Source organism: Benincasa hispida, unplaced genomic scaffold (assembly GCF_009727055.1).
Source record: "Benincasa hispida cultivar B227 unplaced genomic scaffold, ASM972705v1 Contig281, whole genome shotgun sequence".
In the NCBI taxonomy this organism is placed as follows: Eukaryota; Viridiplantae; Streptophyta; class Magnoliopsida; order Cucurbitales; family Cucurbitaceae; genus Benincasa; species Benincasa hispida.
The window spans coordinates 569,791-586,408 of record NW_024064779.1 but is presented as its reverse complement, the minus strand read 5'-3'; the positions used below and the strand labels follow the sequence as shown (position 1 = coordinate 586,408).

At 32.6% G+C, this 16,618-nt stretch overlaps 2 protein-coding genes across 3 annotated transcripts; both read left to right on the top strand.

Annotated features, from left to right (window-relative positions):
- The first annotated feature begins 7,865 nt into the window (after nucleotides 1-7,865).
- On the top strand, nucleotides 7,866-9,458 carry LOC120069176 (pentatricopeptide repeat-containing protein At4g36680, mitochondrial-like). Its single transcript, XM_039020850.1, has one exon. It carries the CDS (start codon nucleotides 8,005-8,007, stop codon nucleotides 9,223-9,225), a length of 1,221 nt encoding a protein of 406 aa, XP_038876778.1. The 5' UTR covers nucleotides 7,866-8,004; the 3' UTR covers nucleotides 9,226-9,458.
- Nucleotides 9,459-10,871: 1,413 nt separating this feature from the next.
- Nucleotides 10,872-15,597, top strand: LOC120069187. Of its 2 annotated transcripts, XM_039020872.1 has the most exons (8): nucleotides 10,872-11,256; nucleotides 11,792-12,497; nucleotides 12,577-12,723; nucleotides 12,803-13,252; nucleotides 13,593-13,973; nucleotides 14,145-14,456; nucleotides 14,831-14,926; nucleotides 14,998-15,597. In XM_039020872.1, exons 2-5 carry the CDS (start codon nucleotides 12,273-12,275, stop codon nucleotides 13,719-13,721), a joined length of 951 nt encoding a protein of 316 aa, XP_038876800.1. In that variant the 5' UTR covers nucleotides 10,872-11,256; nucleotides 11,792-12,272; the 3' UTR covers nucleotides 13,722-13,973; nucleotides 14,145-14,456; nucleotides 14,831-14,926; nucleotides 14,998-15,597. The 2 variants fall into 2 exon arrangements, with proteins under 2 accessions (XP_038876800.1, XP_038876799.1); XM_039020871.1 differs by lacking the exon at nucleotides 10,872-11,256 and having other exon boundaries at nucleotides 11,776-12,497; nucleotides 13,593-14,456.
- The last annotated feature ends 1,021 nt before the right edge of the window (nucleotides 15,598-16,618 follow it).

Here is a 16,618-nt window from a genome sequence, read left to right as displayed (position 1 = left end):
GACTCTAATTATTTGACCTTATCCAGTTTATAATTTTCACAATGTTATGACAAATTGCGATCAATCGAATTTTTTCTTTCAACAAAAACATTAAACCAATTTTTTCATTTACGAAATTCTAATTTTGATATTTACGTAAATATTTGTTGTTCCGGAAAAAACCATACTTATTGTTTTTTTAAAAATGAATCTTCTTTCTTATCTGGTTAAAAGTGTGTTAGTTTGTTACTTTAAAACTTTTCATGAATCCTCCCCTCCAATTATTTTCCACTAATTGATTGTACATTTAAAATTAGAAATAAAATTAAATAAAATTTTACATAATAACTCCCTATTTTTATCAACTTATCCCTCCATATTTTACTATTCCCTAATTTTCTCAAATCTCTCTCTATCTCTCATTCACCCTATTTTCTATTTTTTTTTCTCTCCATCCATTTTCTCCTCTCATCTCAACAAATTCTCTTATTTTTCCTTTTTCAATATCAATATCAATTCAAAACAAACTTATTCTAGATTGTAATCAGAAAAAAACAATAAACATAAAAATAACGATAAAACCTCTAGTTTGAATTCATTATTGAAAGTAAAATCCCTAATTTTAATTCAACTAACAAATAAGCATTTATATTTCTTTATTGAAATTGTTGCTTAATAAAATACCAAAAGCTACAAAAGAAAAAGGAAAAAATATGAAGGAAAAAAAAGTAGGATCATTGGTTACCATTATTTTGGAGAAAAGGTGGAGTATCCTTTAAATCAAAATTTTAAGACTAAAATAGAATGGTTTACATACCTTTTATTTATAATCTATTAAAAGGTGAAAATGTAGGAACAACTTTTTTTGGACACTCTTGTCCCTTCTTTATTTTACTTATTTGCACGATATGCCATTATTGATTAAATATAAATAGTGATCAATTAATTAATCCATAATTATCAACATTAAATATATAATTAATTGTAATATTGGAATGTAAAAATTTATTTCCTCCCACTTAAAATAATTTGATTTTTACTTTAATCATAATTAATATATAATATTAAATATTTTAGGATTTGAGTTTTTGTAGCTCTCATTTCTAACTATTATAAAAAGGGAGTTTTCTTGTCATTTTTTTTACCAAACATGGAGTTTCATATTTTTTTTCCCATTTTTGTGGTCTCAATCATCATTCTCAAAACCTTTTCAAACTTTAAAGTATCTCAAAATGTTGGTATTATATTCAAGTTAGTTGTAAGAGATGCATATGTTGAATCCAAATCTTGAATTATACGTCCCGTTTTGTAACTATTTTTTTTTTGTTTTTTAAAATTAAGTCTATGGACACTACTTCTACCTCCAAAATTTTCTTTTGTTATCTACTTTTCACCAAGGATTTAAAAACAAGCCAAAATTTGAGAATTAAAAAAATAGTTTTCAAAAAGTTATTTTTTGTTTTTGGAATTTGGCTAAGAATTAAACCATTGTACTTGATAAAGATGCAAATCATTTAAGAAATGAGGATGCTTAATTTTCAAAAATAAAAATAAAAAACTCAAATGGTTAGCAAATGGGATCTTCGATATTTATTTTTTGTTTTTTTATTTTTTTTAATGAATAGATTTTTGGCTTTTGCTTCTTTATTATACAACTTCACTTCCATGAAGTTGAATATTAGTGTTTGTTTAGCAACAAATCTCTATGGTCTTTTCCTTTTGTTACAACTTTTTCTTTTTATTATAGTTCTTTTTAGAATTAGTGTATTAAAATGTTTGTTGGAAGAACAAAAGTTTATCAATCAATTACAAGCTTGTATTAATTTGTTGATTAAAAGTTCTATGTAGCTCTATGTCTCACAATTTATTTATCAGTTATAAACAACATATTAATCTATTAAATAAATTAATATAAGTAGAAAAGTTGGAATATTGCAACAAGTTTTCTAAAATAGATTTTCTTTTATTATAATATGAAATCAAGTTTGTAAATTAATTTCATCTCTAATTGAGTTTGAAAAGTTTATTAAATCGTTAGGTTGATTTTTTTTCTAAAAAAAGTAATTAAAAAGTTAATGATGGACAAAAAGAAACTAATCCTTTAATATAATATAATATTGTTATATTCGTAAATAAATGGATCATTTTACTATATATGAAAACAATCCTACCTACCGTTAGCTAAAATATTGAAAACTATAAAATGTAATATGAATTTCTTAAAGAAAGTGGTAGAAATAATTAATGCAATTTTAATACATTCATAGAAGTTAAGTGAATTGAATATGAAATGCTATATCTACATCTAAAGTATTCTAAAATTACAAATTTTGTAATTATATTAAATCAGATATAAAAAAATTGGAATTTCAAAAGTTTTATAATGTTTTGCATTCCCTTCAACTTTAAATATGTCCATTTCATTTATTTTCACAATGATTCAAAAGTTTTGTTGTATTAAACTAAAAAAAAAGGTTATATGCTAATAATTATTAGGACTTTTTGATGAAAGTAAATGTTAAAATATTGACAAATTGAAAATACATCAACTAATTTGGATATCACTTCTATCGTTATAAAAAATTGCATGACTATTTATATAAAAACAAAACTAATTTGAAATATTTGCACACTTTAGAATATTATCTTATTTTTTATTCAATAATAATTAGTTCTACTATTATATTTTTACAATTACACTTTTTTATTGGTTTATAAAATTTTATTATATTTTTTGTTTATTGTTTATAAATTTTAATTTTTTATCTTTATTCTTTGACTATCAAACTTTGTGGATTTTAGTTTGTCTAAAGTATTTAAACCCTTTAAATAATGTAAATAATTTGGACAACTTTGTATGTGTTCTCTCCCAATTACATTGTTTAAGTTTTTCCTCCTTTTCTTCATTCCTTTTTAAGTATAGAGTTTATTTAAGTTTCTTTATTAAAAAAATGTTGAGCGGTGACTTATAAATTACACATTTATTTTTTAACTTATTTAAATACTGAAATTATTCTTTAATAATTTTCTTACTTTTACGTATCACTTTTGGTTGGATTGGCTACTGTTATTTATAAGTTGATTTTTATAAATATTTTTAGACTCTATTGTAATAATACAAAGTAAAAATATTATTATTATTATATAAGTAAACAATATATCCTCCTTTTTTTTTAATTTTAAATTGCAATATATGATCACTCATTATTTTAAAATTTTAAATAAGATATAAAAAATAAATAAACTATTTATTTTAAGAAAAAAATTATATAAACGTGCAAAACACGTGCTAAAATACTAGTGTATATAAATGCAAAAAAAAAAAAAAAAACAATTGTACCTTTTGAAGGATTAGAGTAAAAACTTTGGAGATAACATAAACATCAAAATACGAAGGAGTAACATACATCTACAACCAAGATATAAAATAGAATTCTAAAAATTATTGTTGTAAAGAAAAACCAAGGTATAAAGAAGAAAAAAAAAATGAGAGAGTGTGTAACATAACCACTTGTAACTATATATATAAAAATAGAAATATCAAAATTTATTCTAAAAAAATAATCTTATTAAAAACCTACATTTCCCATAAATAAAAATCAATCAAATAAAAACTCTAATCTAACATAATCTTTAGAACACGATTTCATGCCATTTATATATAACTTCTCAAATTCACCCAAAAAAAAAAAAAAAAAAATCCTCAATTCAAACCAATTGTCCCAATTTTTTTTTTTAAAAATAAAAAATTTCTCTTTTTAAGCAAATTCCATAGTTCATTCTCCATTATTTACTTTGTAAAAGTTGACCACTTCTCATAAGAATTGCAAATACGTCCGACTATCAATATACTTTGAAATAATCCGAAGAAATAGAAGTGAATTAGAGTAAATAACCTTTCTTTTTAATTTTTATTTTCTTATTCCTTTATGAAATGAATAGGAAAAAACCGATATTGCAATGGAATTATGAAACTAAGTTAAACAACCACTAAGCTTTCAGAAATCTTGAACATCATTCTTGGGAATTGACGCTTTTAACGAACTAAGTTAAACGATCATTGATGACGAAAATTAGTGAACGCAGTATGCGATGCATGTCTTAAGCTATACGTTAATTCTCATGCGTCGATGGTCATATGTTGGAATGAAAATATGCATTACTCTTATATGCGATGACCAAGCGTTCCTGTCACAAGTTTTCTTGCGCTCACGCCAAGTATAACGTGAACGCAAGTTTCTTGGGTGATCCGAGGTCGAACTCAGGGACTTGTAACTAAATGTATGTGGTAATGTATTTGCGGGGGATAAATAAAAGAATGATGGAGGGTATAAGCTACAAACTACTTCTACTCCTAACTAATAGATTAAGCGGTGAGAATACAAATGAGAGGTGGAGACACAACAATTGTTGATGCGTAGTAAATGCATGGAAAAATAGATAAAATGTGGGGTTGTCTTCATTGCAACCCTAACTTGACCGCAAGGGCAACCCTAACCAACGCCAACTAATGCGTTCATGCCATACACGACCGCCGCAAATGCACGTGATTTGTATTAGCAAACGGAACTTATTCCTAAGTCTCCATTCTTGCTTATGCGATTTTAATCTAACTCTCTCGAGCAACGATTCTAACCTAGCTCTCTCAAGTCTTAGGTTCTTTCTTTAGACTCTTTCTCGAGTAGCTCTAAAGGTGTGATGGACGCATACATAAGACAAGGTAACCGCAAAAGCCTGGTTGACGTAAGATTATTCCTATCTCTAGTGAACACTTGTTTACACTGCTTAATGCGACCAACCACTTACCCTCCCAGGCAGTTAGTTGTTGCTGATTTTACTCATAGACAAGCATTACGTCCGCTTATTGAAAGCGTTGCTACAGCTTCACACTAAACAAATAAGGTTTTTTCACAACACTCACGCAACGCACACCTTCCAGTGGTTTGCTACATGCTTCATATTCCTATGTCGCATGGACTAAGTATGCGATACTCTGATAGTCTCACTAAGTGATGCAATGAAAGTTTAAGGATGCTAAGTAAAGGAAGATAGAGATGGAATCGAAGAAAATATAGAAATGCATTGAACACACAATGTATTAATTTCTTAATCCAAAATGTAACACAATACAATATAAAAAAAGAAGAGAAATGGAAAAAGGCTAGCTGGAAGTATATCTTGCTTCTAGCAGATGTGTGTCAAGGCTGCCGGTGGTGCCATGAAGGACGGTGGAACTGACTCTCTCGAGGTCTAACTTCGACGAAGGCTTCGGTCGTCACTCGGAATTGGAGGAAGGAGATGAAGAACTCTCAAGCTTTCTTCTCACGCGTTAGTCTGGATCACAAGGATCCGCCCGAAGACCGAAACTTGGATAAAATGAAATTCTGCTCATCGGCTTCTATTTATAAGATTGATCGTTGACAACATTAATGGACTTGCTCTGATTCTGACATTCGCGGCGCGATGGTCCTTTTCTGAATCTCTGCTTGCTTAACGGCGTGGTAGGTGAAATATCAGCATCATCTTTTGATTTTCTCGAGATATGCGTTGATGCTTCCGTTCCATCAACCTTGCGTTCATCCCGCTATTATGGTTATCTACGCGATGAACGCAATCACTTGACGATCGCAACTCCTATGCGATGGACGCATGCGGTCGATTACCGCAACACCGATGCGTTGATCATATGCCTTCGCCTTTGCAATGGAGAATTTCTCCGCATGCGGTCGTCTATGCAATAGCCCGGCTTCCGCGTATGCGTCTACTTCCTGTGTTAGCTACAAAGATAGACAATCGAATGCATAATAGAGGGTTAGCCGAAATTCTTAATGCTGAACGACGCAAATTCATTTTCTCATGAATTTCAAACATAATTGCCGCATATTCTGCTTAACAACCCTCATAATTCTAAATAAAAGATCTAAGTTGATGTGCATTTCTACCCGTCATCAATCACTAACCTTTCATAAAATTTTAAATATTGTTCTTAGGATCTGACGTGGTTTAATGAAGAAATTACAACGAAACAAACTAATTTTACGTAAGTTTTCATTCATAAAAAAGTTATCATTGTGTTGAGATAGTTATAGTTGAAAGATTTAAAATGATGGGCATGAGATTTTAAAAATAATATTCATATGAAAAGAAAAAAGTGAGGCCTAAAAAACCATTTTACCTAAAGAGAAAAAACAAAATTAAGAAAAAAAAGGACAAAAGGACAAAATGAGAATTCTAAGAAGAAGTATGGACAAAATGGAGAATTAAATTCTCCAGTCATTTTGCCTCTTTTAATATAATAGAGATAATGTTTTTTAAAATTCTTTTATTAAAAATATCATCTGATATATATATATATCAACTCTCATCGAAGAATTGTATTAACAAAAAAAAAACGTGACAAAAATTCTGGTTTTGAATTTTTATTCAATTTTCATAGAAGTAAATTTTAAAAATATTAATTTTCAATTGTAAAGATAGATGAAAACATTGAAAAATGATTCTTTAAAAATTCAAGAAGGTAAGGACCTGTTTGGTTGACAATTCAGATTCTTTTTTATATGCTTAGATTCATTGAATTCAACAAATATATATTTAACAGACAACTCAGATTTTGTTTTTGAAAATGGTTTTCGGATTCTATGACCGAGACAATACAAATTCTGAAATTACATTTTTATATTTTCATTGCATAAACAATTGAATTTAAAAATTTAAAATGTAAAATATTATATTAAATAAAGGTAAAAACATTTAGAAATAACTCAATCTATTTTTTAAAAATTAAAATATGCATTATGGACCCAAATACAAAATTAAGAAAAAGTTGACCTAGTTTCATAAATGAAAACTAAAAGACCTTTTTTCTTAAGAAAAAAAACAACTTCCCAAATATTATTGGAAAATTTCATACAATAACCCAAAAAGCAAAAACTTTTTTATTGATGACCTCTTTCTAAAAACTTTGTTTATGACTTTTTTCAAATATGAAATGTCATTTTTATCCCAGCTTTAAATGCTTCTCTTATACTATTCTTCATCCTTTGATCTTCCTTTCCAACCACGGATGGTCTACAATTTAATGCAACTATTTATTCTTAACCAACATTGTACTTAGAATTTAATGCTATTGAATCTTAATCATGGGACAAGTAAACGAATATTATTTTCATTTCTTCAGTTTTACTCAAACATTATCATCTTCTCCATTGCTCTATCACTCTCAGTCGAACACAGATCGCTTTCAACTCCAATCAATTTATTTTGTGGGTCTAGAACGAGCATTCTTCGAAGAAGATCATTCTATATACCTAGAAACGAATACTGTAAGTGTTAATCAAAAGTTTTAGAAATTCGTCCATTATTATTTTTCTAATCGTGTACTGATATATGCAATCTTGTACCATTGTATTTTCGATTGTATATCATTAGGTACATGATCATGTACCACAACATACACGATCGTATACCACATCATATACGATCTTATACGACAACATATACGATCATGTACCACATCATACAAGATCGTATATCATTGTATACACGACCGTGTACCACAACGTACAAAATCGTATATCATTGTATATATGATCGTATACATCATAGTACACAATCATTTATCACACATATTTTTTGTTATGTAATTTCAATGTCTGATCGATTATTGTAATTGGCATATTATAAATCAATGGCATTACTTTACATCTTTGTATGTTATGGTGGGAAGTGAGACCAAACTGGAAGTAATTATGTTGGCTTGTAAACGAGATGGAATAGATACTTGCTTGGTTTTACAAAGTAGGTATTTTACATGTAAACAATGTCAGCTATATAGAACTTTTCAGAAAGAGGTTGTTTATGTAAATTTTTTTCGCTTTTTGGGTTATTTTATGAAATTTTCCAGTATTTTTGTTCTAAAAACGAACCAAGTTTTGTGAATTCCAACTTTTCTCAATTTTACCGTAAAATCCTACCAGACTCGGTCTTATGCTCAGACTTCCATAGCCAGACCTTAAAACCCTAGAAATGTCCTTCTCCATCTCCACCCGCCACATCCGTCACCTATCTACGGCAGCTGCCGCCACGACGACGACGTCCTCTTCATTAACCATTTCACAAGCGAAATATAAATTAAGAACCGAGTATGACCCAGATAAAGCCCTAGAAATTTACTCTTCTGTTTCCAGTCACTACACCTCCCCTGTCTCCTCTCGTTACGCTCAGGAACTAACCATCCGGCGCCTTGCAAAGTCTCGTCGATTCGGCGACATCGAATCCCTAATCGAGTCCCATAAAAACGACCCGAAGATCACTCAGGAGCCCTTTTTGTCCACCCTGATTCGATCCTACGGTCGAGCTGGTATGTTCGAGCACGCCATGAGGACTTATAATCAGATGGGAGATTTAGGTACTCCTCGATCCGCGATTTCCTTTAATGCCCTATTATCTGCTTGTAACCATTCGAAGCAATTCGACAAGGTTCCTCAACTGTTCGACGAAATTCCCAAGAGATATAATTTCTCTCCCAATAAGATCTCTTATGGGATCCTGGTTAAATCCCATTGCGACGCGGGCTCCCCTGAGAAGGCCGTACAGATTGTCAAACAGATGGAGGAAAATGGCGTGGAGGTAACTGCGGTGACATTCACAACCATTTTAGGTGCGCTGTACAAGAAGGGTGAGAGCAAAGAGGCAGAGAAAATTTGGAACAAGATGATATCAAAAGGGTGTGAACTTGATGTGGGAGCCTATAATGTTAGACTGATGCACGAGCATGGTGGCAAGCCAGAGCATGTCCAAGCTTTAATCGAGGAAATGGCTAATTCAGGTTTGAAACCCGACACAATTAGTTATAATTACTTAATGACTTGTTATTGTAAGAATGGGATGATCGATGAAGCAATGAAGGTGTATGATGATATGGAGGTAAATGGGTGTAATAAGAATGCTGCAACTTTTAGAACATTTATATATTATCTCTGTAGAAATGGGGAGTATGAGAAAGGGTATAAGATTTTCAAGGAGAGTGTGAAGATGCATAAGATTCCTGATTTTAACACAGTGAAGTATTTGGTGGAGGGGCTAGTGGAGAAGAAGAAGATGAAAGAAGCTAAGGGTTTAATCAGGACTATAAGGAAGAAGTTTCCTCCTGACACTTTGAAGGCTTGGAGAAAAGTTGAGGAGAGTCTTGGTTTGGCTTCTGCTGCTGCTAATGCTTCTTCGAAGAATGATGAAGCTGGAACATGAGTGTTAAATTCAACTTTATTGTTGTTGAGCTTGATACTTTCTTCTCTGTATCTGTATTTACTGATGTTTTGGTCCCTAATTGCATAAGTTCTGTATTCGAAGCTGCAGATGGCAAACAGTTGGTGTTATGCCTTGGCATTGGAAGCCTAAATTATGAGCAGTCACATGGGACTATAGAGTTTTAAAAGCATCAATTTTTATTCTTAATAGATTCTGAGCCTTTCTTCTTTCAATATTTCACCAAATTTAATTTAACTAGGTAATGTTTTTCTTTCTTTCTTTCTTTCTTCGGATATTTGGCAAATTGTTTTACCTATGGTTCATTGCATTAATGAGCGAATTATTAAAAAAATCCTGGCTTGAGATAATGAGAAATCATTTCGCCTTTTTAGTTGGAACTTTAGGCGGTTCGCGAAAAAAGATAGCGAAAAAAATTATTCCTAGAGTCGAGACTAAGAGGAATGTATAAACCAATGCTTCCATAGATTTGATTTCGGTTTACAATTATAGTTTCCATACCTGTTTAGTTGGGATCTTTTTACGGATAAAAAAAAGACCAAGACAAGAGTCAAAGAAATGAAAAGTCAGCAATCCGAATCAAGATTTATCCGCTACCCTATCTATGTCAAATCAAAAAATAAAGGAAAAAACAGAGCAATCTTGTATCAGACTAGAACGCATTAGATATTTACCTAAACCAGTAGGTCCTTGAGCGGATCCAACGTTAGCTCCAAGATGTTGGTCTCTAACTAGAGAAGTAAATGCTTGAGCTTGAGAAGCTTCTGGTCCAGTCGGCTCGTAAAACTCACTCGGATAAGCAATAAAACCAAAAACAGATAAAGCACCTAAACTATAAGACAAGTAAGCTTCTCCAGACCATACAAGTGCGCGGCGAGCCCATGCAAAGGGTTTAGTTAAGATATGCCAAATTCCACCAAGTATACAAATGGAACCTAACCTGAACAATAAGTGAATCGATGAGTGAAAGTATGAGAAATGAAGTTTAATCCCGTTTATAGCATATGGCAGACCAATCACTTCCCGAAGGGTACTAGCCTTCGTATTATTTAAATAAAAAAATAATAGTTTTTTTATTTTCGAATATTTTTTATTTTTTAGACGTTTCTTCTAATCACTACTAATCACTATTTTCATTTGATATTCTATAATGTAAGTAATATAACTATATATTCAAATTTGCAAATTTATGTATATTATTTAAATAAATAAAAAAAAATGCAATTCAATAGGCATTAAAGCAAAGAAAACAGACAAAATGAATTATTCTAGCTAACTTTGATGTGGAAGCGTAACAACAGGTTTATTATCTTAATAAATAAGAAAATTTAAGTATATGGTTTAGAGTTGGATTTCAAAAGCAACTAGTTTACTTAGGTCTCGTTTGATAACTATTTTGTTTTTGGTATTTTATTTTTGAAAATTAAATCTATAGGTACTTCTCATTCCAAATTTCTTATTTTCTTATCCACTCTTTACTAATTGTTTAAAAAACTAAGTCAAAATTTGAAAACTAAACAAAATTAGCTTTTGTAAACTTGTTTTTTTCATGGAATTTGGTTAAGAATTCAATCATTGTACTTAAAAAAGATGTAAATAATTGTAAGAAATAGAGAGGAAATAAACTTAATTTTTAAAAACCAAAACAAAAAACGAAAAGATTATCAAATGAGGTCTAAATATGTAGTCACGTTTATGATTTTTAATATCTAAATTTTACCTTATATTTGTCAAAAAAAGATATTATAGGCAACATTCACATGTAAGCATCCATATCACTGACCTTTTGCACCTTTTGCCCAAATCTTCAGACTGTTTGATGAACGTACATCTCTACGAATACTTTACAACGATAGGATCTCCCTCCATTTTGTTCATTTCTTGCTCAAAGCATTTCTCTTCGAAGCTTTTTCTCTCGATTTTGCTCCCGTTTTCTCTCCGAAGCCGAGCACTCCTCGTAGGTTTCTTGTCGGTCATCTCTATGCACTTGCCACCATCGTCATGATCTGAAAGGTATGAGACTCTTTTCCTTGAAGAATGCATGTTGATATTTGAGGTTTGACTATCTTTTAGGGTTTAATTGTGTGTTTGTTCGAAATTGATCATTGAGAGAATACTAACTGATCGGATAGAGAATACTAAGCAAGCGTTTAGAGAATATTAAGTGAGCCTTTAGATATTACTAAGCGATCAGATAGAGATTACTAAATGATCGTATAGAGAATACTAAGCGATCAGATTGTTTAAGTTTATATTGTGCGATTGTTTGGCTAACTGTTACACGATCGTCTAGACATCTGTTATGCGATCGTTTAGCTAACTGTTACGCGATCGTTTAGACATCTGTTATGCGATCGTTTAGACATCTGTTATGTAATCGTTTAGCTAACTGTTACGCAATCGTTTAGCAAACTGTTACGCGATCGTTTAGATATCTGTTATGTGATCGTTTAGTTTTTATTATGCGATCGTTTAGTTTTTATTATACAATCGTTTAGGTTTTGTTATGTGATTGCTTACTAATTCTTGTAATGTACACGATTGTCAGATTGGCAAGATGGTCGTCCCTACTGAAAAATATTTTCCTGCTACAGTCGCTTGCCAAGTCCACAAAATTGTCTCTGTCATTAAGAAAAAGTTGACAAAAAAACAGATGAGACTGTATAGGCAAACGACCTTTGGTTCTCTGTTGGATATAGATCTTGTTTTCAATAGACAACTTTTACACCACTTTCTGATAAGGGAGGTAGCAGATGCGAACCCAGACATTATTTCATTCAACATTCTAGGAAAGAAGGTAACATTCTCCTTAAGAGGATTTTAACTTGTTAACTGAGTTGTGGCCGACCAAGAAAATAGTCGAAAGAGAAACAAGTGGTGAAAGGCTATGACAACTCATTCTTGGACCGAAGGACCCAAATGGAAAGGATAGTTCTTGCAAGGATGTGGAGATTGCCTTCGAGAATTTCAATTTTACTAATGATGAAGATGTTGTCAAGGTTGCATTGACACTGTTCATTGAAACGGTGATGATTGGAAAAGATAAGAAAACCCAGTTCGATAGCAATATATTTGGGATTGTCGATGACCACGACGTCTTCATACATTATGACTGGTCTTCCCTCTTTTATGGACGTACATTGAATAGTATGAAGACTTTCATGCACATGTGTGAGGCATATGATTCAAAGAAAGCAGAAAGTGATCACCACGCCTCACATTACCGTATAAAGGGATTCGTACTTGCATTCCAGGTATGTACTTTTATTTCTAATTCACTTTAATATACATTGAACCTGTGTTATGTTTCTCTAAGAAGTTTACAAATCATAGGTTTGGGCTTACGAAATTTTATCCACATCGAGTAAGTTCATATCCACCAAAGTCAGCAAGGTTGCAATCCTTAGAATTCTTAGATGGACTTGTTCTCGTGTTCCATCTTATAAATCATTGAGCAAAAAAGTTTTCCAGCCAAAAAAAGTAAGTAACCGATCACTTCTGACTTGCTCATTTGTTTATAGTTTCATGCATTATGACTTGCTCATTTGTTTATGTACAGACTATTGTTGTGTCGAGACTTGTACCTAGCACAAAGGAGTTAAGGTACAAGGAGGACCGACTTAAAGGACTTAATATGGTTCCTGTTGTTAGAGAAAGGAGGATTGAAGGAGTTCAACACTCCGTCAACACTCGTGAGTCCTTTGAAGGGCACGAAGAGCATGAACCCCATGTAGAAAGCTTTGTAAATGTGCAACATATAGAGCCAGAACCATGTATGCCTGCTCAGACTAACCAAACAGAGCCGGAACCATGTAAGCAAAAAAAGTCCATCAGACATCGTCATTCCAAATCGTACAAGATTCTTAGGGAGGAAATAAAAGAAGTTCGAAAAGATTTGGCAAACTTGACTACTATGGTTCGTCAGATGGGAGATACATTTATTGTCCAACATCATCTGATGGGTCAACAACTGAATGAGATAAAGATGATGGTCCATCATTTGTGTGAGGTATGTATTTCTGTACAGTCGTTTAGATATTCTCAAATGGACAATCGTTTTGAAATTCTAATCAATCGTTTAGAATATTTATACGATCGTTTAGATTTTCTAGACGATCGTATAGATTGTCTAAACAATTGTTTAGATTTTCTAGAAGATCGTATAGATTGTCTAAACGATCGTTTACATTGTCTAGATGATCATTTGCATTTTCTAGATGATAGTTTAGATTTTCTAGACGACCGCTTAGATTTCATAGACGATCCTATAGAGTTTCTAAACGATCGTTTACATATTCTTAGACGATCGATTACCTCCCTTGACAGAATAGTTCGTTTGATTTATTCAGGATAGTAATAATACAAGGACTCATTATGATGAGGGACCTCATGATGATAATAATGGTGATGGTAACAATAATCAGGAATCTCATAATGGTGATGATCTCCCACAGACCGATACACAAGATCCCTCTTAGACCCACTAAGAAACCCATCGTGAACAGCCAGCTGGGATGATCAGTGAGCAGTCCAAAACTGTCAACGATCGGGATCCAATATCTGAATTGATGGACATCTCTGTCAATGAACCAACTGTCAATAAGCAGTCAGTTCCTTAAATTGCTAATGAAATATTGGAGTTGGTTGTAGGGACATCAACTGAAGCATTCAGTGTTAGGGTTCATTTCAATTTGGGGACGTCAACTGAAAAGGATGCCAGTGAAGTCGAGGTACGATTATTGCATGAATTAGTATTCTTAAAATTGTACTACCACTGATTTATAATTCAAATATAAGAAATAAATGGCCGAGAGTGCCAAAAAAAAAGGGGAAGAAGTTTAAAACTTAGCCCCAACATTCTCAACCCTAATCTTCTCAACCCCATTCTCAACCATATTCAGAAACAATTCAACCTCATTCACCTCCAAGATCTCCTCAGCCCCAATCTGAAGAAGCTGAATCACCTATAGTGGCACTGAAATCGGCCATTGGTGTTATCAATCTCAACCCCTTGGTCCCTATACCTGAGTTCTCCATAAGTACCATTCGTTCCTCTAACCCATGCTTCTTAGTCCCTGATGTTCTGTGGAATGCATACAATAAATGGAAAAGTCATCCTAAAACAAAAAAAGGAGGAACGGATGGTAGTATATACATTCAGGACCAAGGATTTCTTCAAAACGCTTGAGCAGAACACATGAGTGCTTGGAGACGTGAGTACTTCTGTTAATTCATTAACCAAGATCGATCATTTAAAAAATTCTATACAATCGTTCAAAAAATTCTAATCGATCGTTTAGAATTTTCTAAATGATCGATTAGAATTAGAACTTTCTAAACGATTGCTTAGAAACTTCTAAACAATTGTTTAGAAAATTCTAAGCGATTGATTAGAAGTTTCTAAACGATCGTTTAGAATTAGAATTCTAATAAACAATCGATTGGAATTTTCTAAACGATCGCTTAGAAACTTTTAAATGATCATTTAGAAAATTCTAAGCGATCGATTAGAAGTTTCTAAACGATGTTTATAATTTTCTTTTAGTAACTTTTAAGCTCAACTTATACTTTTTTTTTGTTGTACCAGACTATGGATCTTCTTTTGATGCACATGCATTAGAAGTTGCACTCGAAACCTGACCTCTGTACGATTTAATTCACGGTCATTGATTTGAGCTTCACGGTATAGAAATTTCGCATATCTATTGAAACTACTGTTAACTCAAGCATGTATTTACATCTTGCCTTTTCCAGGATGCTTTTAGGGAACCAGAGGGTGTTGCTTCTAAGATCCGGCCAGACGGTATTGAGATAGAGGATGGCAAAGTGGCAGGTTGTTCGGATCAAGAAGCACACATAAGGTTTTGGGTGGATTCTCACTTCTACCTTGACTACGTGTTTGGATAGTACAAAGAATACAAACCAGCATGGATGGACGTTGACTTCGTATTTGGGCCAATCAACATCCAACAACACTGGTTTATGCTTGCCATCGATCTACAGAGGTGCACAATCTTTGTATTTGACTCCATGCCGAACTACATCGGTGGCGACATAGTTGAGGGTCATATAATGCTCGTGGCCAGAGCAATACCGTCCATGTTTATTTTTTTCGGTTTTGACAAACAACATAAGGAGTTCAAGTATGGGCAATGGGAAGTTAAGAGATCGAATGCAAGCCTCCAAGAGGGCAAGTCTCTAAATTGTGGAATATTTTGTGCTAAATTTATAGAATATTGTATAACTGGGGCTGATAGGGCTGATTTAACATGATGAATATGGGATTGTATAGGAAACAATATGTTGTCCAGTTGTGGGTAAATAAATGTTTATGGTAATATTTTTTGTGATAAATTTGTGCTAAATTTGTATAATATAATTGGTGTTGTACATTTAACTAAACAAATAAATAACTAAGCATTTGCCCAAAATTAAGTAAAATATCATTTAAGATTATGTGCAAGATCGTTTAAGAATATGTAAATTATCGTCTAGAAAATCTAAACAATCGTTTAGAAAATTCTAACTGATCGTTTAGAAAATATATACGATCATTTAATACTATCTAAACGATCGCACATAGTTAGCTAAGCGATCGTACATAATTAACTGTGTGATCGCGCACAAATAACTAAGTGATCACACACAAATAACTAAGCGATCATACAGAAATAATTAAGCAACTGCTCAAAAAAATTACATATCGTTCAGTCTAGATGGGCCAGTGCCAGGTGTTATCAATGTTTGTCTGCACTTTTTCTTGTTATGTCCTCTCTGACGACATCGTGTACACCTATGTATTTGTCGTGGCTCCTCTCCAATTGAAGGTATCCTGACGGTTTAATGTCGACCTACACTTGCTACCTTTCGCGGTGGTAGAATTGGTTCAAAATCTTCAAAATTTGGTCCTCGACGTCAGTCTTGTCTGTGTCCAATTAGGAAGATTGGTTCAGCATAAGCAGCAAGCACACACCCAACTATAAACCATTTTGCACATAATGTTTGAACATTAATGTTTCTCAGGGTCGCTACAGATATTGCATGGGAGCATGGGATCTCGATGCAATTAAACTCCATACAAGTACATGTCCGTGAACGAAGATCAACCAACCCCCCAAATATCCATCGTCCACATTAATTATATGCATATCCATCGAGAAAACACGATATGTTCTAGACATCAATTCTGATTCCTTAAGAATACTCATTGCGTAATCAGTTACAATGTTTGTGCATGCCATTGCATGTATACGTAAGATATAGAACCAACCTTGTAGCCACTCGCAGGTATGCTCTAATAGCTTCGTGATTAGTAATTCTCGTGCATCTTTCAACACTACATTGATGCATTCTACTATATTTGTCGTCATCTTGT